The 22,306-nt window shown below is 35.0% G+C and overlaps 3 protein-coding genes across 16 annotated transcripts in view; 2 read left to right on the forward strand and 1 right to left on the reverse strand.

Annotated features, from left to right (window-relative positions):
• LOC128672215 (ankyrin repeat domain-containing protein 17-like) overlaps positions 1-10,109 on the reverse strand; it is a 46,894-nt gene extending 36,785 nt beyond the window's left edge. For 11 of the 14 annotated variants that reach the window (XM_053749208.2, XM_053749203.2, XM_053749212.2 and 8 more), the window contains exons 1-3: positions 9,762-10,108; positions 9,012-9,053; positions 7,724-7,844 (exon numbers count right to left, since the gene is read on the reverse strand). In XM_053749208.2, coding sequence (XP_053605183.1) covers positions 7,724-7,844; positions 9,012-9,053; positions 9,762-9,950 — 352 coding nt within the window. In that variant the 5' untranslated portion in view covers positions 9,951-10,108. Of the gene's footprint in view, positions 1-7,723; positions 7,845-9,011; positions 9,054-9,761 lie in introns of all 14 variants that reach the window. The other 3 variants (XM_053749200.2, XM_053749199.2, XM_053749201.2) reach the window with 2 other exon arrangements.
• Positions 10,110-10,654: 545 nt separating this feature from the next.
• LOC128672362 (uncharacterized protein) lies at positions 10,655-15,837 on the forward strand. Its single transcript, XM_053749463.2, has 9 exons — positions 10,655-11,279; positions 11,405-11,578; positions 11,872-12,037; positions 12,303-12,481; positions 13,046-13,174; positions 13,520-13,709; positions 14,687-14,776; positions 14,956-15,085; positions 15,425-15,837. Exons 1-9 carry the CDS (start codon positions 10,956-10,958, stop codon positions 15,540-15,542), a joined length of 1,500 nt encoding a protein of 499 aa, XP_053605438.1. The 5' UTR covers positions 10,655-10,955; the 3' UTR covers positions 15,543-15,837.
• A 3,642-nt stretch (positions 15,838-19,479) lies between these two features.
• Positions 19,480-21,211, forward strand: LOC128672363 (uncharacterized). Its single transcript, XM_053749464.2, has 2 exons — positions 19,480-20,338; positions 20,475-21,211. The coding sequence occupies exons 1-2, from the start codon at positions 19,624-19,626 to the stop codon at positions 21,164-21,166; spliced, it is 1,407 nt and encodes a 468-aa protein (XP_053605439.1). The 5' UTR covers positions 19,480-19,623; the 3' UTR covers positions 21,167-21,211.
• Positions 21,212-22,306: the final 1,095 nt, after the last annotated feature.

Raw genomic sequence — 22,306 nt, forward strand, 5'->3', positions numbered from 1 at the left:
AGAAAAACTACCTATATGATTAATTATTTTTCTTTATTTATCTTTTCTCTTCATTAAATGAAACTTTGAAAAAACATGCATTTTTAAATGAAACTAGCTCATCAATCAACCGGAGAACATAAACTCTGCATAACTAAAACGGTGGTAAATGAACTAAGAAGCTAATTTTCCAGATCTGTCTCACGTGGGGAAAGGCATCGTGGCCGCACGCACACGCAGCCGAATGACAAAATTAGTATGTTTTATTGCGTTGCAAATGGCATGAATTGAAGTTTCACTAGTGGCGCTGGTTATGGAAATGATCGTGCGTAATGTTTGTAACGATAAAACATTTCAATTTTTTCAATGTTTCAAGTAGATATAACTTTATTTCTAATATAGCTTCAGTGGCGTAGCTTCTGTCGTCCTTGGACCTTGTCCTTTGTCCTTTTTTAAAATAAAATATTTTTAGGCACTTGCGCCTATTGATTATCTAGCTACGCTTCTGTTTGCAATTCCCTATTTGTATACACCAAAATATATTTAATTTCCTACAAAGCAGTAAAAGTGAAATTCGCAGCACACGGGCAAAAATTTTTAACATACAAATTTTTTTGAGTAACAAATGACGATACAATTAAGCAAGTGGTATGTAAATAGCCCTGCATTGTCACCAGACAAAGCGAGTGGATCCTTGCCCGCAGGTCACAGCAGCGATACATAATTCAGCTCTAATTAGTCAATGATTTGCTCTTATTGTCACTTCGATCGGAGTTCATTCTGTGAGAATTTGAATTATGTATTTTTTTTTTCAATTTCAAAATTATTCTATTTCACGTTACTAGTAGCGTTCCGAGCTTAATCTGCTTGCTGCTGTAAATAATAATAACTCAGGAATAAATTAATGTACAAAACAGTAATAACGACAATATTTACGTTCCTATATAATGAAAATGTGACATTTCACCCGCATTAGTAATTACTTGTAGAACAATAGTTATGCATGATTTTACATCATGGGAAATGAATGACATTTCGCTTTTGTAGTGACGTAACATCCAAATATTGAAATGCTAATCTGACTGGGCCGCAGGTCTTGTGCGCACGACCCCTCGGTGAAAGTATCTAAGGTCAACATTTTACGATGTCGGAAATGATCCAGTGGTTATGGAATTAATCATCAATATGCGCATTGGTGGGGTACAGCGGGGAAACTGGCTCCAAAGGAAGCCATTTCTTGGTTACGCATGCGGGTCCTTTAACTGCAGAGATTTTTTTAAAACTATAAAATTGTTAGTGATTTATGTAAGTTTCGTATCATTGTACTTTTTTAACTTTTTTAAAATTAACAGCATGCGTGACTATAATTAAGCATTTGTATATGAAAATAATGAATAGAGATTATAATGTTCACTTCAAAATAAAGACCGGTGTTTTGTTAACATCAAACTTCAAACAATTTTAGATAACATCTAAATAGATAAATATTTGATAAAATTAGGTATCCCTGCACTTTTGTGTTCACTTAAATGCGCAAAGCCATAAGTCCGATGCTGCTTTTTAAAAGATTGTATAAGATCTCGAGAAAATTACAATCAACAGGACACCAACTCAAAATCATAGCGAATTCGCTCCTATTACCATAGCATAGAGTTCCATGCTGGCTTAACTTGACATACGGTTGACATTACACCCAGTACATTAACTTTAAGGGTGCACTTAGCAGCCCCGACACGTGTCATTTCGTAAAAGCTAGACGTCCGACGCATTCTGGATTATCGAATATCCTCCAAGCAGACGCCATTACAAAATATGAAAAATATGATGCATTGTTTCATAAAACAAATAACAGACTTATTAACCTATCTATACTAAGTATATCTTTAGAAATATATGTGATTTTACTGATTAGTTTGAAAGTAAATTGTCAGTTAAATTTACCAAACTGGGACTTTCTTACATATTAAAATTAATTGAATACAGGCTAGTTCAGAACAATGCGTATATGCGGGTGTGTAGTGTGTATGTGTCCCTGAAGTGTAGGGTTAAATACTCTAGGGGTACGTATCAAACAGCACTAGCTTGTACACATTATTCAAAGTAGTAGTAATAAGCATATATTTACAAAAACAAGGAAATTTCATTTTCAATTTGGACACAGAAAAACGAAACCTTTGCCATTGTGCAGTGCAAAATTAGGTCACGTTACTATTGATTAAATATAAAAATAATGCGCCTCTTTATTTTCACATAACACCCAAGGGTTTGTTCTTAGTCTATTCTATATTATTTAAGAGCAAATGTTAATCGGATATAAAAAATAAACTATTGAAAAAATAACGCATATGTGCTAAAATCAATACCAAGTTAAAATTCAGTACATACCAAGCTTTTGGGCCAGAGATAGTTTATGCATGGGAAAAACCGTTGCCGCCCAATTACGCCCAAACCAATCTACAGTATAGTTTAATTAAAAGTTGCACCTATTGATTATAAGATTAAAAGTAATAGTCTGAGTTGGTTTGGCCACGTGATGAGGGGAGAGGAGAAACATTTTCTGAAAATAGCATTAACTTTGAAAGTGAAGGGTAATATGGGAACAGGAAGATAAGAGCATGTTGCGGGTGGATGCAAGTATAACTAGAGATAGGTAATTGTGGCAAGAACAGACATTTTGCCAGGACCACAGATAAGGTAAAGCTGATGATGAGTTTGCGCCCGGACAAAAACTTATGCACAGGCGTAAACCCATCTGCTGAGGCTTCAAGAGCGAAACTCCAGCCGATATCAAACTTTAACGGGCAGACTTAATTCGAAACGAAATCAAAAAGTTAAGAGACGTTTGACGTCATATGTAGTGGAGTTTGTGCAGCTGGTCGCAGATGGAATAATACTTGTGTTCTTATTGCGCTCCTTGTAATAATTTCCATTTTTGTGTGAGAACTTACCCGTGTCTACATGTAAAAAAAGATTTTATTTTGTATTTTTCTTTGCAAAAAAAATCGTAGAAATGTTTTAACTATATTCGCCGTAAATAACATTTTTTTTCTATTACGGAATAAGAAGTATGGCGAAATACGGAAATACCCTGAGTATTGAAACTTCTCGAAAAAAAGGGAATTAATGAAGTCAGTAGTTCACTTCATGTGCCCACTATAAATATGGATAAGTTACGTCACCGCGCTCGAGTGGCATGGCAGCCATACGATATTGTAATCAGATGCGAAAATCACATAATTTGAAGGATGCATTCTCTTTGTTTCGGCATCCGCATAATGTTGGCAGCCCTTATATGTCCAAGTAATTGATACAATGTGCGTTATTCTTAGAAACAGCTGTTCGATTACTACGTAGTAAGCTTTTATAGGTGAATTTCACGAGCGTTTTGAACTCCGCAGCGGGCTCTCATTAGTGTTTATTAAATTGTACCATACACAGTAATAAATTTAATTATCCTATTTTATAAATAAGTAAAGTCTGTACTGGTACAATGTTAATTGTTTAAAATGTTTAATGTGTATGTTTAATTTAAACAAACGATTCTTTATTAAAAAAAAAAAATGTCGGACACAAATGAAACGCTACACGCCGCGTTCAAACGGTCGTGAAATTCATCCATATTAGTTTCAATCGCTATTGACAACAATAATATTACATTATTTTATAAAATATAATAAAACCTATTTTTGAGATTTCATATAGATAAATCGGAACGAAGTGCAAAATGCATTCTATTCATAAATAAATATTGTAATTTATTTATACGAATATGATGACTTTATATATTAAAAAAACTTCGGAGACAAAGACTTCGTACTAAGAGGCTTAAATTAGTCTGTAACAATATTTTCTTCCATTGATATAAAAGCGACCGAGTGACCGACATAGAAATGCATCAGAACGAAAACAATGAGTACTCCAGCCGCGCGACAGCAGCTAATCGCAAGTGAGAACGGACAATCAATCCTAAAAATGGGTTACGGTGTCGCGCTGCATATCCGTGAATGTCGGGCGTTTGACGGGGAGCAGGGACGGGTGGACCGGACTAAAATGGACTAAGAGCCCAGTTTCAGCCTCATTTTAATCTTAATGTACCGAATTTTAAATAATATATGAGCAAAGTGGTATAGGCTAGTTATTATGTCGACGCTTGACGTACTCTCTGAAAATTGATTCTGAGGTCAAACTCGTTCGAATCGAATTTAAATTTTCAATTACTTACATATTGTTGAATGCGTGTTATAATATTAACAAATCGCACTTGTTTCAGCGGCAGATATTTTGTTATAAAATCAGATGGCTTTTGTTTATAGCCTGATTATTAAATTTCTGTGGATTAAAAGTTCAAATGATACTTAACGTTCGGTGCACACCACGCGCTATTGTTGCCCGTAAGCACGCATGCGTCACAATTTCATACAAAAAAGGGCAAGTAAAAAACTAATTTTGAAAGAGAGAACTATGGCCCTTAATCAGATAGGTTAAGTAGCAATCTAATCTAAATATAACTTTCTTACCCATTTTAGTTATGGAGGAGTTAGTCATTACCAAAGCAGTGCGTGGGAAAATCAGCGATGACGCTATGTCAAATGCATTAAGCATGTTAAATGAATCGGATTATTACCCGCCAGCATGACATAGACGACGTTATGGCGGACATTTTGTATACAATTAGTCATAATTCTATACTATAGATAAATACTTTTATTTTTTTTATTTGAAACGATTAGACACAAAAACTGCTGGCGTGTTGTTTTGCACTGAATATGACCACTTCATAGGTATCCCTTTTTTGGCAGCGGATATGCAACAGTAGCATTCCCAAGAAGGGTTGACGTTAAGCAGGCGGCACCTTGTAAAATCATAACTGTTTCTCTTTCTTGCATGAGCAAAATAAGATATGATGTCCTTCGTTTATAGACATTTTACTTATGAAACATCGTCTATGTGCTAGAACGTATTATAGCAAACGAGTTTTAGCCGCGGTTTCGCCCGCGTGAATCTACCATGGGAGCAGTTGTTTAGTTAGGAAAACACCAGGCGTAAACCCTTTTTTTCTCTTTCTAGTAGTAATCTCAAGGCGAGTCTCGGAGCTTAGAGCGAAAGTCAGATGATCGTACTCAGAGTAATGCCCGTTCAATGTAATGTAACCGCAAGCTGCAAACATCCTTTGGCGGATGTGCACAGTGCATGTAGTCACGTGCTTTCTTATTCCGATGCGTCAAAGTCTAAAATTGAATGCAGTATACACTAATGTGTGTGTACTGTCGACCGCATGTCACGTTACCCTGCATGGATCTTTATGCTGCGGTAATAGTAGCGAGTTTGCTACGAATTTGGGTAGGTTGATGTGTTGACTATACTTCTTATTGGTTAATTTTATAACTTGGGAAATAAAAAATATTACTAGCTTTTGGTAGTAGATTCATTGTTCTAAAAGGCTTTTGAATTATCGATTTCTATTAAAATGATGAATTTCAAATTATGCGGAGTGGTTCCCGCCTAAAAATAAGATCTCAAGGATATGGTACGTAGCAACTAAGCGATAAAACGCTATGGCAGCCGATAGGCAACAACAGCATTGCCAAAGAGGGTTAAAGTCAGACGACTGGTCATAAAATCACAACAGAATCTTCGAAATTTTAATGAAATTTTTTTGATGATTCCGCGTTTTAAGGCCTCACAGTTGATAATGACACCAGGAACATATGAGGATGAGGCACAAAAGTGAATTTTAAATGAGTATTAGGATGTAGGAGAGGTGGATAATTATTACTACTTCTACAAAGAATGAGGTTAAAATAACACTTCTATACGTATTAAATAACAGTAAAATTAATGCAAATTACTAATCATCAAGGCGTAAAATAACAAGTGTAATTACTCCGTGCAATAAAAAACAAAAAGACTGGTAAACTGCATATTAATTGTACCAAAACGATGCCCTAGACGTATCGATCAGACCTAACCTCGACCTGTGTTATACTAAATTTACTTCGATCTTATTCCCACTCAAATTTTGATTGTTCTATGCCTGTTCTACTCGCCAAACTTTGACGTTTCATTTCGGACGTACATTATACATTGATTGTTTTTCCTTGAGCTAAAAGAAGCTTCCATACAAAATACGCAATGTACGGGCATTCGCGTCGGCATTTGTCCAAGTTCGACGAAGGTGTAGAGCCGACATTAAAACTTCCAAAGATTTCGTAAAAGCAAAATTATATAAGTTCAAAAAATCATAGTTTGTAGTTTTAGACTCTAGTATTTTAATTACAAAGTGTTATTTTTATTTATAATCCGTGCGTTACAACCCAGTTAAAATCATTTTTTAATCCATACATGAGATAGGTGATAACAGGGTTTGAAACTGGATAACATAAGTAAATGATTACCTGTGACTATTTATAAAGGTGCTCCCACACAGCGTGTTACGAAATGTTATAAAATATTTGTTGTCTCTTTTCTTAACACATTCTTGACAAAAGAGTGTCAAAGACAGCAAATGTTATAAAACATTTTGTAACACGCTGTGTGAAAGCACCTCAACACGACTAAGCCAACTAGAGGAATGTAAATCGTCTAAAAGTCAGATGGTACTGATCTCTATAGATTTTTTAATTACATGAAGCAGTCTTACCCGAATTAGTGTAGTTGGCTTGGTAATGTTTTACTTAGGTTAACTCACTTTGACTTCTCTATCCATTATGGTTAACTTTAACTTAACTTACCCCTAGAGGTGTTATATGATTTAGAAACTTTTTCATTTAGTAAATAAATAATTATCCATTCTAATACTAAAAATTCCACCCTAGAGCTGGAATAATTATGATAAAAATTGGTAGTATGGATTTAATTGAAGATAAGACTGCAAGGGGTAAAAACAAGGAAGATTAATTGTAATATTATTAAATTGTATGTAAATACTTAAGTACGTTTAAGAGCTTCTACAAGCTGTTAATTATCAAGATCAAGTCCAATTCAATATCGTAAAGTGAACATTCTGCTGACAGCTGACCTTCACGTGGAAGGATTTAATTCACAGTGAAAACTGAATTGCAAACTCGCAAATACCGAAGCTCTCTGGTTATAGAGAGCCGCGAGCGCTACAATTTATTTTTAAGTTTTATAATCAAGTTGAATTTTTGTTCATAGGGCAATGCTGAAATCCATTATTTTAGCTTTTCCCACTTTTTGTGGAGTAAGTGATTATTTTCGTCTAAATAATGGTGGTAAACATCGAGTCTTCTTCACCACAAGATCTACTGAAGTCGTGATAAAAAGTAAACATTATGTTTACTCATCACCATAATGCAAACAAAACAGCATGGGAAATTTTGAAATATTACACGAAAGCAGTTATCAGATGGTATGAAACATTGTTGTTGTCTAAAAAAAATCTAGATTTTTATAGGTTTCTGTTTCATGCTTGATAGTACTTGTAATCGGAAATTATTACAAAATCAATTTAAAATTTTTTACTGTACTATAGCTACTTCAGATATTTACAAAACTTATAATACAAAAAGCAAGTTTAATAAACTAATGACTTTACTACACAGGACTTTACTTCTTACTACTACATAGTATTCCTAGAATGTAAGTAACAACCACAGGGCAAAATCATAACTACAGCAGCTAAATAGACAGGACACTTTGTCTCAGAGCTATTTATGATAGGTAACAATTTATTTTAATTTAGACAATGATTAACAACAACAATAAAAAACCCAAAATATCTTACCTGCTGCTTCCAACAGTGCTTCGAGCCTTGCCTGCATTTCGGGGTCAACGGCCCTCTCAGGGTCGTCATGCGAGAGTAGGAATTTGGATGACTCTGCTCCACCTTCTTCTTCCATTTCCGCCTGTCAATATATACAGAAAATACATCTTCCTTCTTTTTTGTTTCCTATGTCTGTCAGTCAGTATCCAAATCTTGGAAGTTACACATGCATACATTACTGTTTCTGATTGAGCTGGAATTTTGCATGTAAATTGAATGAAATATATATAATAACACAATGTGGTGGGGGGCAATAGAAACTATTTAATATCAAGTGTAGTTTAGTACTAAGATTGGTGTTGGATTTTATTCAAGTTGTCCAAAGGTACATGACATGACTTTAACAACTGAGTAAAAAAACAAATCAACAGAATGTAGGTTATTGTCAAATGTGATGACAAGGGCTCTTTCGGCCTAAATGTTTCTCATCAATGAGAGCATGTTCCAATAATGAAATACATTCCTGTTAACAGTAATCAAAGTTACTAGCTTAACTCATATCTACTTGTATCGCTAGATACCTATGTAAGAACAATGTCAAAGACTTCCCTGCATCTTGGACGAACTGATTTTCTCTATTTTTTTATACATATTTGCAAACCTGGTTGATACAAGACTTGTTACTGTAATTAATTCGGAAAACCTGTTTATGTAAATAAACAGAAAAATAACATTGTCCCTAATATTATAGTTTGCTAGAAATATCTTACTGTCAAATTCTTAGGTGTTTCACCACTGGTGGACACTATCACAAAATTACTTTATACATAGTGGCTAACATTTTGTACAAAATTATATTATTACAGTATTAAAGTATTTCTGACTATTGGAAAAGCACAAATTTTAGGTTAGCAATGGGAAAATAAAACATTTCTAGTTTCTGTTTATAACACTCAATAACTATGTTATTGATAGGCATTCTCCAATTGCACACAGTTAACATGTTACAAAATAACAATCCATTTTATTAAGGTATCTTTCAAACTATACTCAATTTTATTTAAAATGCATTACTTTTCAGATCCACAACACAGTTTTAGTGCTTGTTGTTATTAATTAGTAATGTTAAGACTAGCCACAGTGATAAAGTTTGTTAGAATCACAAGGACCATTCAACATCAATAAAATCAAAACAGTGGTATCTGTCCGTTGCACACACATTATGCAGGTTAACTATAAGTCACTCAAACTGCACAGCAATTGGTGTTGGTGAAGCCCTCGGCACTCAGTATGGTTGTCTTCGACTTACCAACAGGTCTGGCCTGCTTAGGCACAAACAAGCCAGCAAGATCTATAACACCAATGAGAAATATATGAGAAGTACTGACAATGTGGTGCGTTAGGGCGAGAGAACTACTATAATTACTGTCAATGGTCCTTGCAATTCACCGATAACCATGATTTTTGCGCGAATTTCCAATAGGCGTTTTGCATAATCTGCACGCGCGTGGACTTTTGCATCACGTTACTGTCGTCCATATCACTACGAATATACGTGCTACTCATATTATTTTCTTAATTACACCAAAACATTGTGACGAAATATCAAGATCACTGTTTTACATCGTATAGTGCATGTGATCCAAGGAACATGGCCACCGTAGTTCGAACCTCATCCAAAACACAAATAGACAATGAAATTTTTTATGCGGCGGTTTATGCCTATAGTATTGCAGATTAAGAAGGAATCAATTGAAAACTGTCTAGGAGCGGCTGGCATAAAAAATTTCATGCATTACTCAGTAGTACGTATGTACTTATGACTTTCTGACGTTTTACGGAATATTTGGCAAGCAACGCACTGTAATGGGAATGTCTAATAGATTAGCTGCAATGTGCTATACGAGATAAAACAAATATTACTATGGACCTGTCATGGAAAATAAAGTGTATGGTTAGACCAGACATGTACAAGATGTCCCTTGCAGTATTTAGAGCGGTACAGATAATCACATTCCCTCACTGCCACCGCCTCTGTCGAAAACAAAACACGTTTTACCTCGGATACAGAGTCATCCTCGCTTTCCGAAGAATCGGACATGTATTTGGCAGGCGCTCCTGAATACGTTTCGGTTTCAGATTTGGCTGGACTCGAAGCCGAACTCTGAGGAGTGGACGATTTTACCACATCAAGTTGCACATTCACCTTATCGATATTTCGGTTTTCAGACTGTCCAACATTCTGCATTTTTGTCCTAATCCAATGAAACTTAATTAATCTTTTAGTATCAACACTTTTTCTACGAAATTAACACGTTCTTATATTAGCAAACAAAATTTATTTCGTCATTTAACCAGGTTGATACCCGCCATGTCTACTACTATGGCGAGTTCCCGGATGCTTCAAGTAGGCTAACCTACCAATTATCTCCCTCTGGCGGTGGAAATAAGAACTTTTAGTGCTGCCATCTATATTCAAAAATGTAAAGTGATTGAGAATAGACATTTTTTTACTTTTAAGCCATGGCACCATACAAATTGAGGATATTTTAATTTGACAAAATATAATAGTTTAGTAAGAAATATAAAGGAATACTATAAAAATACAAATGAAAATGTTTTTTAATGGATTTCAGAATATAACCGTAGCGCATACAATCAAACTATTTTATATTTGTGAAAACTATAAACATTTAAAGCATAGCTAAAACTTTTTACTCAGGGCGTAGACAAGTTTGTAATTTTGTGACAATTTAATCCACCAATCCAGTATACGACAATTTAACTAAGAACCAATCAGATAAAGGACGACAAGAGGACGACGAACTTTTTATTTTTTCTTTTCACACATAGACAAGTTTTAAAATTACCATTACAAATAAGAAATCATGGAAAATTTTAATGTTGCCGTATTACTTACGGAAATGTCAAAAGAAAAACTGGAAAATGGTTGGATGATAGCTGTGCGTGTAGACGTTTGTACTTACTATTTTTATTAAATTTAAATAAAACTAGGCAAAAGTGTTTACAATAACTTCAATCTAGATTGATAAGTATAACGATGTTCACAGTGCCCGTACGATCAAATATGATTATAAATAGAAATCAGCTGTTATTTATAATTTCGACTTACGTATGTTTAGTAATGTTATTGTCTTAAAATAGTGTGGTACCTATATAAATTTATTAGTGTGGTGATGGTGATGTAAGTAGAGCAAGTTTTTATCATGTGCACTGTAGTTTGAACGTAATTATGGCAAGAGACGGCGACTTGCCTACAATATTTAATCCGAAGCGAGTGCGTACTCCGTCTGTGATAATAACGAGTGAAGAGGCAGTGGAAAATGAACGCGGGAGTGGAGACGCCGACAGAGACCGCCCTAACGGTCCCCCCACGCCGCTTAGCCCTAGGGCTCCGCTTACGCCCCAAGCTTCGATTTGTTCAGCGCCTCCCCTGACAACGCAGCCTTCACTTCAGCAGGCGTACAGTGAGTCAGCTACCAGCAGCCAGGATGAAGAGAGGCAGTTAAGGGACAAAAAGTGCCCTAGGTCTTGTTGCTCAAGATTTGCTAAAAAGGCAAGTTGAAATTTTTAAAACTTTAAGTACCTATACTAATATAAACTCTTTTTCCGAACCTAGAAAAAATGTCTTTATTTCATTTCAATAAATGATTTTTAAACTTTGTAATAAATTATTTTCAGATTTATTATGGTATTTGTGTGACAGCAATCTTAACTGTGACATGGGTGACTGCAACTCACTGCATCAAACACATGTATCTCCAAAATTATCCTCTGAACAGCTACGCAATCATACCAAGCACTGAAGCACCTGCTGTTATTTTCAGCAATTATACAACAAAAATTTCAAGTCATGTAAGATTTTTATTATCTACTTAAGTGCCTCGCATGACGCTTATCTTTGTTAAATTTTATTAGTATATTTATTTGTGTATGAAATATAATTTTGAATTTATTCCAGGTTTACATTTAACAAGGCATCAAATGTGAATGAGATTTAAAATTGTGGCTCCGATTAAAAATATTTTTATTTCCTATATATTTACCTATAACTAAAAATTTTTTGTCAATGGAGCAATAAAGAGTTGATCTATCAATTCTACTCCATATATAATATACAGAAATACATGTTTTTTTTTTTCTTACAGAATCAATACAATGCCCCATTCTTCACAGCCTGGTTCTGTACAAACTGGCTGATATTCTTCTATCCTCTGTACCTGATAGTGATGCTCATCCACAATAAGTGCAAGACGCCAAGTGACATTGTATTTGATGCTTTTAGTGACTTCAGGGAAAAAGGATTCACATTTGGTATGTCCAACTTTAGATCATGTTGATCTATTTAGACATAGTGCAAAATCATGTACAAATCTTAATATAGTATTTTTCATTATACTTTGACATTAATTGATGAAAATGAAGCTTCATCTTTCATGCCTAGAAAAATCTGGTAACACTGTCTCATTGCAAATAACTAAATTTGCAACTTGTTATCATCTATCCATCAGCTCAATTTTGATTCAAGCTCAGGTTTGATTACCAAACATAAAAGTCATATTTTTATGTCACTTTTTAGCTCGCTTCACAAGCCGCTGCGGCCTATTCTGCCTGCTGTGGGTGGTGACTGTCTACATGTACACCTACTCACTAAAGATCTTGCTGTCAACAGACGTAGTGACACTATTTGCCACTAATGTCTACTGTGTTTACTTACTGTCTTGGGTCATCCTACACGAGCAATTTGTTGGAGTTAGGGTGAGTTTTGTGCTTGTGGTGGTAGAATAGGACCATTCCATATCCTACCGTGGATATCGTACAAGGCGACCAAGGAACAAATAGTTCCTAAATCTTATCATATGTAATATTTAAAAAATCAGTTTGTGAGTTTGTATGTTTAAGGTGGGTAATCTCTGAAACTACCGAACCGATTTCAAAAATTCTTTCACCATTACAAAGGTACATTATCCAAGATATAGGCTATATTTTATCTCAAAAGCCACGGGTAACATCTAGTATAAAATAATAACAACCAAATACCTAACTTGAGGGAAATGTATGGATCACATAAATTTATTTTCACGATTTCGGGGTTACTCCCATACGAAAAGTTGTTCATTATTGTTGACCGAGTATGTAGATAAAAATTTGACATATAACATCATTTGTATGCCTGTGGCACAAAATGAACTCTATGCCTATGTCACTTTCCAGGTCCCCAACTATCTTAAACCAAATATCACCTCAATCCGTTTTGACGGAAAATATGTACAAACTAACACACTTTCATATGTTTAATACTACTATGGATTTCTCATTTAGATAGTGGCAGCCATCTTGTGTGACACGGGCATAGCGCTCCTGGCCTACATGGATGGCATCACTGGCAGCTCCACTCTCGGCGGAGTGGTGCTGGCTGCGTGCGCTGCTGCGGGGTTCGCCATTTTCAAGGTTGGTAGCTGTAAATGAATATTTGAAAAAAAAAAGCGAATGAAGTGGTAGTTATCATTTATATTGCTCGCGTTCAGCCTATGGAGCATTTCGTGTTATATTATTAACATAACTTTTTATTCCTGCAGTCTATATTAGGTTATTATGCATATCCATATGCATGTCTGAAGGAGCACCCAGGATAGGCTCCCGACGAGAGAGATCCTCAATAGTTTGCATGGTCATGATTTTTTGTTACGCGTTGAATATAGTCTCTTTGGCAACAATAAAAGCTTGTCAGAAATTAAATGTTATGTAAAAAAAACTTATTAAAACACAACCTTTAATCGTAATTAACTCAAACAGGTGCTGTTTAGAAAGGTAATGGGTGAGATGAATTCTGGTCAGAAAGCTCTATTCTTCTCGATACTGGGAGTTGTGAGCGCGTCCCTCCTGTGGCCAGTCTGCTTGGCGCTTTACCTCACCGGCTCCGAGATGATCCCCTCACATCGCATGCCCTGGGTGCATTTGCTGGTGGCTAGCGTGTCATTACTTGGTAAGATTTTTATTTAAGTTTTTTACATAAATAAAACATTTAGCAGGTGTTTAAATTTTTTTTTCGTATATTATTTTTATTGTAATTTAGTAATAGAAATGTTCCTTGACGAGAAATGCCTGAAGGCCTACCACGAAACGTACAAACACGTAGCACAATACTAACGTCCACATGCTATCTCATTTTCATTCATCGTGTACGCATCGTGTAAAAAAGAATCTGTAGACGCAAATACGTGCTCCGGGTTGATGGTAGGCGCCCGGGCTTGGCAGAAGGGGCAAACACAACAAGTGATGACTTGATGTTATTAAAAAGGTTATGCATGCATTGTATGCCAATAATAGTCTAACTAATGAAGCCGAGAACCGTGCGAGCGAAGTGGAGCAAAAAAAGTAAGCTAACCCAGGGTGGGCTCTGACGCTTTACAGCTGTAACCGGGAAAACCCTCTGATGAGACAGAGATAACGTTCAAACAGAATTCATTGTTATATACTCGTATATAGGGACTTTTTGTTAATGATTTAAGTGCGTTTGACCTTAATCTAGTTTGATGGTAAGCAAAGATGAGATGTTTGGGTGTTTGTTATCAGAATCTAACAAATTTATGAATCAGAATCTAACAGATCAAGAGTCGTAAAAAATTGTAGTAAGCACTTTTATTGAATTTTTATAAGAACAAAACAAATTCTTGATTAGTGGTGCTCAACTTTAGCATAAGTACACACCAGTACAATGCCGTGCGTGTCGCCAAGAAAATATAGGCTAAGTGTATTGATTTTTTTTGGGTATCTAACACTGATGATGGATATCTTTTGTTCTATATTAGAATTATGGAACAAAACCCCACAGGGTATTCTCAGCTAAACCGCTACTGAGTCGATTAGTTAATGACTCGGGGCCAACGTCTGGACAAAGGATAGTTAATTAGTAAACAATTATGGAAGATAAAAAAATAAACAGATTTTATTTTGTTTTAGTTTTTCACCTGGTATTCCAGTTTGGAAATATAATAACATACAATATATTTGTATCGCTGGGTCTCATAACAGCTGTTCCTGTTTCTGCAGGTCAGTACCTTAATTCAGATATTTTATTTTGAAAACTATCCTCTTCTGTGTGAATTATATGTAAAATTACGCTTCCTTATAACTTTAAGGTTCCTAAGTGAAGAAGAAACCCAGGTTAATTTTTTACTTTAGGCACAGATTTCAGGATTGGAAGCCATAATGTGTTTTTAATTTTTCAGCTTTGGATGTGGTTTTATATGATGCTCAGTTTGAGGGCATGAAGCTGGCAGGAGTCATATTGATAACCATTGGATTCTTCCTGGTCATGTTTCCGGACAACTGGCCCGATTATATCATGAGGCTTTTGAGGTATCCGTTTCCATCTTGTCTGGTTTATTATGAAGGTTTGAGTACCTGTGTATTACCATAATGTCAGAAAAAATGTTTAGTTTCATGTTACAAGCTTATTTCGACAGTGTTACACAGTTGTGGTCTCTTCTCTGTTTCACCACTTTCTGATAAAATGTTGTAATCTGACAGTTCAACTAACTGCTAGATAAATCTGCTTGAAATGGTCAGTTAGCCCTATCAAACTATTATGAAATAAAATTTTTAACGCTATCCGTTCGATATGTTACATATAACATATCAGATACTTTTTCAGCTAGTGGTGAAACTGGTCCTAAATATATCAAAATAAATTATCAGATGGAGCCGCCGCCGGCAGCGGGGCAATAACGGCTCGGGTCGGAATCGTGACGCAATGGATTATCGGACCGGCTACATCCGGTCGCACCTCCGGTCGCCGTCCGGCCGCGTCAGGTGACCGCCCGAGCCGGACCAAGAGTTGCAACTTCAAGTACCTATAATGTGAACGCATGACGAGAAGGTAATTTGGAAGGATTTTTTGAGATCTGGATGAGTGCAGTCAAGCGTTGTGGTCGTTTCTTGTTCGACGATTATTAATGTCAAATTGTTTTGGCGCGTTTTCATCTAAACGAACACTTTTGGTTATTGTATCAATTTAATATTTTATGTTGGATTTTGTTATGAATATTGAGGTTGAATATAAAACACGAACAAAAATAATCTATAGCATATAATGCTTGATCACAAAAAAATATTCAGTCAGAAATATAATTTTAAATGCCAATTTGCACTGAGAATAGTGATAGTTTCAGCAACATTATATTTTATTTTTGACATCAAAAACAATAAGAAAAAACTTACTATTTATGATTCATTTATTCACAGTTTTCTTCCGTCATTGTTATTATCGTAACACAGTACATGAAATTGATTCTTCACGCGCTTTTTACTATTTGTCTATAAAGATCTCTTAAAAAATTACAACAGAATAGCTCAAAAAGTATACTAAAGACTTTCAAATCAATATTACTGCAAAAATCTGCTCATATTTACATATAAGACTCTCTTTCGACTTTAAAATATTATATTTCTTAAATCACAATTCTATATATTATGGGGTTACCACGTTACTATACCCGATATTCATAAAAAGTTAAAGCTAAAATATGATTTGTCACTATCGAAAATTTGAAATTGACAGAAAGAGACAAAATATATTTAAGCTTAAAGTACCTAACTTGTCTTTAACTTTTTTTTATCTTAAAAAAAAAGTTAAACACAACGGTGTTTATCTTTCAAGTGACTAAAATAAAGTTTCAATCAGTCGTGGTCATACCATTAAATAACTCCCAATGTCAATATAGTTTTAAGATTCTATAACAAAAACTAATATATGCGAGATAACTTTTTTATCTATAAGTTGATGTTGTGATCCCTACTGTTAGTGTGTTAGGAACAGTTGTGTGAAATGGCCTTTCACGTGGCCACCCGAGGCCTTTTACGTGTAATGTTGTAAATTACAAAAATTTTAAAATAGTATTATATACTTTTCAGATTTACGACATTATCATGTAGAAGGCACAGATACACTATGACCAAAATTACTCTGTAGGTTTGTAGACTGATTGTATTGATTTCCGTACTTTGTATTATATGTATGGTTTGCAATTGACCTGAGGTAATATTGTGTACCTATATTGAGAAAATCCACTTCTTGTGTGGTTCGTGCGCGATTCATTTTAAATTTCACCGAATAAACTTAAGTTTTACTTAACTTACCGTACCTGAGCAAGTAGCTTTTTTTGTTAACTAGCTGTGCTGGCATAGATTAGATAAACGAATAACTGGTTAAGCGAGCTAAGTTAGCATAGTTTGTGATGGACGTTCGCCATTATTTTGCCTCAGTGATAGTTTCCTCAGGTCGGTGGTATGTTTATTGTAAAAAAAGTGATATCTTGATCTCTAAAACGTTCTTCGCATTCCTATGTATTTGCTTTAAGATTCTATGTGAATTAAAATCTAGTCAAATTTTTAGTCAGGGTAAAAGTAGTAGTATTAAAAAGTATGCGATCTTTTTATTAAATAGTTTTATTTTTAATAATCATATTTGACTTAGGTTTTAAATTGGTTTTTTCATCCCACTGTCTTTCTAAAAGTTTTTTTATAAACCGTAGTCCTCATATATATTCATAAAGCTCTTTTCACACGTTTATTTCTAGGTAATATAGTTTGTGCTCCATTAATTCGCGATGATATTACAGTCGTATCGTTACAGCTCATGAACTCATATAAATTATTTTTACTTGGGAGGGAGCTATATGTTCCGCGTCAGTTATTGCCTAGTGAATACCCTCTTATTCATAAAAAGTTAAAACCTACTTTACGAGAGTTTAAATATGTTTTGTCTCGATCTGTTAATGTCAAATATTGTATAGTGCAATAGAGACAAAACATAATATAATTTATAGTAGGCTTTGACTTGGAATAAGAGGAAGCTTTATTCATAGCTGGGAATTGTGAAAAGGGTCTTGAGCGTCTCCGCACTTCGACCATTGGTGCGTTGGCACGCGATCGCGTGACGTCACGCGACGTCTTGTCGAGTGGGTGCGTGGCGCAACAAATCTCACTTTAGATCAACATTACATTGTATTAAGACGATTAATCAAATCTATGGTGTAGTATTTATGTGTATTTAGTCAGGTCAGGTCTAAATAAAGCTCGCATTTAGTTTTGGTTCGCATTTGGATGTGCGAGTGTTAAGAAATACTTCAACTTACACTAATCGGTGACTCCTAATTATGTACTTAACACCCGTAGTTAACACTCGCACTTAACACAATTCAAAATGCGAGCTGGACTTTAAGTGAAAATATATTTATTATTAATATTGATTTATAGACATTTTTCTTCCATATTTTTTTTATTTATTGAGAAAATCTGTCAATGATCAGCTGAATTTGTAATTTAAATATTTTAACATTTTTCGATGGACAGAATAATATTATGGACTGCAGTATCGATGATAATGTATTTAGTTACAATAATTGTGTACATTATTTTAATTTATTTATTAAGTTCACTAATGGAAGTTCTTATGATTACTCAGTAAGAATAAACAGCCCCAAATATATATAGGGAATAACTGTGTAGAGTAGTGGAACTTAGTTTTGCACGCTTAGATGTTTCCTACTTATTATATTCACTTTGATGATGGTAAATAATTCACACATCTAGATAGATAACAGCTTTAAAGGCACTTGTACACACATATATCACTTGTCTTTGTCGCCTTGTCATCCACGGGAGGACATGGAGTAGTCCTATTCCAGGACGGGAGTCACACGCCATACTTGTAAAGTGTTACAAAATGAGTTCCATACTACAGCCTGCTGTTATTAATGTCTGTAAATCAATAGGTCATCAATATACGCACGACTATAATACACGACGAAGGTGAGCGAGCTAAAGTAGCTTTAAGTTGCATCAGGTTTTAGAACCTAACCTAGTTTATGTAGCGAAATAGTAGTAGAATTTTAAGCCTAAAGTTCACTGCCTCTATATAACGTGCTACGCCCAGGGTGTAGCATACAAAAGGGCGCCGCAATTCAGATTTTTTTTTAACTACCAAGCAGGCAAACAAGCGTGAGATCCACTTGATGATAAGTGGTCACCGCAGCCTAAGTACGCCTGCAATACTAGGGGTACCACACGCGCGTTACCGACTTTGTGGCTTATCTTTTGTCACAATACCGTAATGTATTGCTCTCTCCCCCTTCAAACTGGAACAAAACAATGCAAGCACCCATGCAGAAAACCTTTGTACCAAGCTCTACTTTTGGTAAATACTGATTGAGTTTGCGGTGGACGTACGGCTTAATAAGCTTAGCTCCTTGTGACCAATAAAAACACCTTGTGAAACAATATGGCGGCCAGTGATTATTTTTAATCATTACTCATAAATCATGATTATGAGTACAGTTAATAGCACATCGATCTACCTAAATTCACTGCATATTCCGTGTTCATAAAGTTCCATGCAGGGTAGCCAATGCAGTTGGCTGTACGAATGAACTACGTACATAGAACGCGTGGTTGCCATATTGTTAAAATTTTGCAGTTAAAGTAAATAATATTTTAAGATTTTTTTTTAAACTATATTAGTCTTTATGACTTCGTAATGTTTAATTTATATTATTTTATTCATATTTCATATCAAACAACTTCATGTATTGACAATTTTATTTTTGCAATAATTTATTGTACTACTCCACCAAAACAATTAGGCGCATGACAGGAATGCGGTTTCGGCGCCCGTACCTCGTCTCACCTCCCCGCGCTCTCCCTAGTGACGCGCAGTCGTGTACTCGCGCTCTGCAGTTACACCACGTGCTTTCGCGCCTCCTAAAATTTTCGTTGTCAGTTGGGTTTTTGTTGAGTTTGTGTTGTTAATTTTTGTTAAATAATTGTTATTAATTCATTCTGTGTTGTTTAAAAGTCCCGTGTTGTTTTTGTTGTTGATATTTTTTGTTAACCTCATAATGGGTAGGAAAAAAACTATCCGTGGGTCCGAAAGGACAATGATATTAAAAGTATTACATTTTTTTGAGGAAGAAAAGTTGCATGGAATAGCTATTCCAATATCTCAAGTGGAAAAGCGAGTGTGTACGGCTACTGGCATTAGTCGACGCACATTGGCCAGAATAAAAAACGAGGAAAAAGAAGTTTTGGAGAAACTAAGGCTTTCACCACAGCCGGGTACGTCAAGCGAAGCCCCAACAGAGACAGTCAAATTACCCACTCCAGGGAAAAAGCGAAAACAAAAGAAAAAGCTGGAAATTGATGACTTCATGATTTGTGCAATTAAAACAAAAATTGAAAGCTTTTATGACGTGTACAAAGAAGTGCCTACATTGAAAAAAATTTTAAACGTTGTTAAGAGAGATCTTAACTTTCCTGGTCAAAGAGAGACCCTGCGAAAAATTATAACAGAAAGTTTGGGATTTAAATTCAAAAAGTGCTCCAAAAAACGAGACGTGCTCATAGAAAGACCTGAAATAGCAGCGTGGCGTGCACGTTACTTAAGAAGATTAAAAGAAAACGACGACTTGGGCCCGGAAAAAAAACCTGTTATTTTTACCGATGAAACATGGGTCCACTCGCATTACACTGTCAACAAGTGTTGGCAAAGTCAAACGGTCCCAGGCATAAGAAAAAACGATAGTGCTGGCCAACGCTGGATAATCGTTCACGCAGGTAATACCCAATGAGCTGTCTTATTAGGGTTCCATATAATTAATATTTCTGCACGTACGTGATATTCTACTTTAATAATTTAACTATTGTTCATGTCACTACACTGTTTATTAATGTTTATATCTTTGTATTTCAGGAGGAGAGACTGGGTTCGTCGAAGGTGCAGACTTATTATACAAATGTAAAAGTAGTAAAGGGGATTACCACGACGAAATGGACACAGAAAACTACACGAAATGGTTAACCGAAAAACTAATTCCAAATTTGCCACCTAACAGTATTGTTGTCATAGACAACGCGCCCTACCACAGCAAGCAATTAAATAAGCCTCCTACTATGGCCGCTCGTAAACAAGACATGCAGAATTGGCTGAGCGAGAGAAACATTACGTTTGACCCGCGAATGACAAAGGCTGAGTTGAATTATATTATAATTCGCAACCGACCGGAAAAAGAATATTTAGTGGACAAACTTTTAGAGGAGAGCGGTCACGAAGTCCTCAGACTTCCACCATATCAATGTGACCTCAATCCTATTGAGTACATTTGGAACCTGGTCAAACAAAGAGTCGCCGACAAGAATGTCGATCAGTCAGAGAGACAAATCGAAAAACTAGCCAGGGAAGCCATACAATCAATAACGCAAGACGATTGGAAAAAAGAAATTAATCACGTGGACCGGTTACGGAAGGCGTACTGGGAAAAGCAAGGTTTAGAAGACGCAAGAGAGTTAGTCATAAATGTAAATGACGACAGCGATGACAGTGATTTGGAATCACATTCAGATTTTGAAAGAATGTCAGGGATTGAAGAATTAGATTCTGATTAGAACAATTTTTCAAATTATTCCAATAAATAAAGTACATTTAATCAATTAGGAGTTTTATTATTTCCTTTGCACACACAGTTCTCTGTTCCCAAAATAAATAAAGTATAGTTATAATATACACATACTAAGTTGTATTCACAATAGTTACTTACCAGTTTCATACTAGGTATCAGCGAGTCTCGAATATTCCCCTCCCTAGCTACAGTGACGCCATGTTTGCCATGTGCCTAATTGTTTTGGTGGATAGGTAAGGCACCTCACTTTTGTACACTTTATCTGCTTTTTTCTATATGTACTCTTAGCTGTTGCCTCTTAACATATTAAATTAAATGATCACTAATTTAATCTAATCACTCGAATTTCGTCCCCTAACAAATAAAAACTTTGTAAAGCTTAGCTTTCGGTACTAGTACTGTAAACGTCAAATGTAATTTTTAAATTTATCGTTTTTTATGTTTAACATTAGTAGATATATGTATTTTTATATTGTATGCATTATTGTGTATACATGTTATTTATTTATCTTTTGAATGAATGAAATTTATTCACTTGAAACATACCTTTTTGTAAATTTATTTACTAAATACCATAACAGCAATATTATGATTTCGAACATAATTACATTATACAACATTATTGGGTCTATTTATATGCTTTATGTTGTGTCGGTAAATTGAAGTTTAAAAATGCAGTTAGCTTTCGACGTTGACAGTATCTTTAAAATCTAATGACTGAGTATGAATGATTGAATATAAATGTTAATTAACCATTGTTTTGAATGGTTCCTTTGTTATGTGCCTTTACGAAGTTAATACATTTATTGTTATCCGTTATCATTCGTTGACGTTTAGCTTTCATTTAACAGTAGTTTGTATTCTACACTATTGGACTCGGTTGAATATTATTGTACATTTGTGTTTATTTTAAGATGTTCACCTTTTACCTTTAGTCTCATTCAATTTATACGTAATATTCAATTTTATATTTTAGCTCAATATATTCTTTGTGATCAAAGTATCATTAAGCTACAGTATAAATCGATTTTGTATGAGGTTTATAGAATTTCGATTAATTTCTAATACATAATGAACGATCTCGGGAAATATTAATCAAAACAAAAATGATAGAAATATATGCATT

Source organism: Plodia interpunctella, chromosome 9 (genome assembly GCF_027563975.2).
Source record: "Plodia interpunctella isolate USDA-ARS_2022_Savannah chromosome 9, ilPloInte3.2, whole genome shotgun sequence".
NCBI classification, from domain to species: domain Eukaryota; kingdom Metazoa; phylum Arthropoda; class Insecta; order Lepidoptera; family Pyralidae; genus Plodia; species Plodia interpunctella.

Coding starts and splice junctions, on each gene's coding strand:
- LOC128672362 (XM_053749463.2), top strand. CDS start 10,956: ATGGCAAGAGACGGCGACTTGCCTACAATATTTAATCCGAAGCGAGTG. Junction 11,280..11,404: donor GCTCAAGATTTGCTAAAAAG/GCAAGTTGAAAT, acceptor AATTATTTTCAG/ATTTATTATGGTATTTGTGT. Junction 14,777..14,955: donor AGCTGTTCCTGTTTCTGCAG/GTCAGTACCTTA, acceptor TTAATTTTTCAG/CTTTGGATGTGGTTTTATAT.
- LOC128672363 (XM_053749464.2), top strand. CDS start 19,624: ATGGGTAGGAAAAAAACTATCCGTGGGTCCGAAAGGACAATGATATTA. Junction 20,339..20,474: donor CTGGATAATCGTTCACGCAG/GTAATACCCAAT, acceptor TTTGTATTTCAG/GAGGAGAGACTGGGTTCGTC.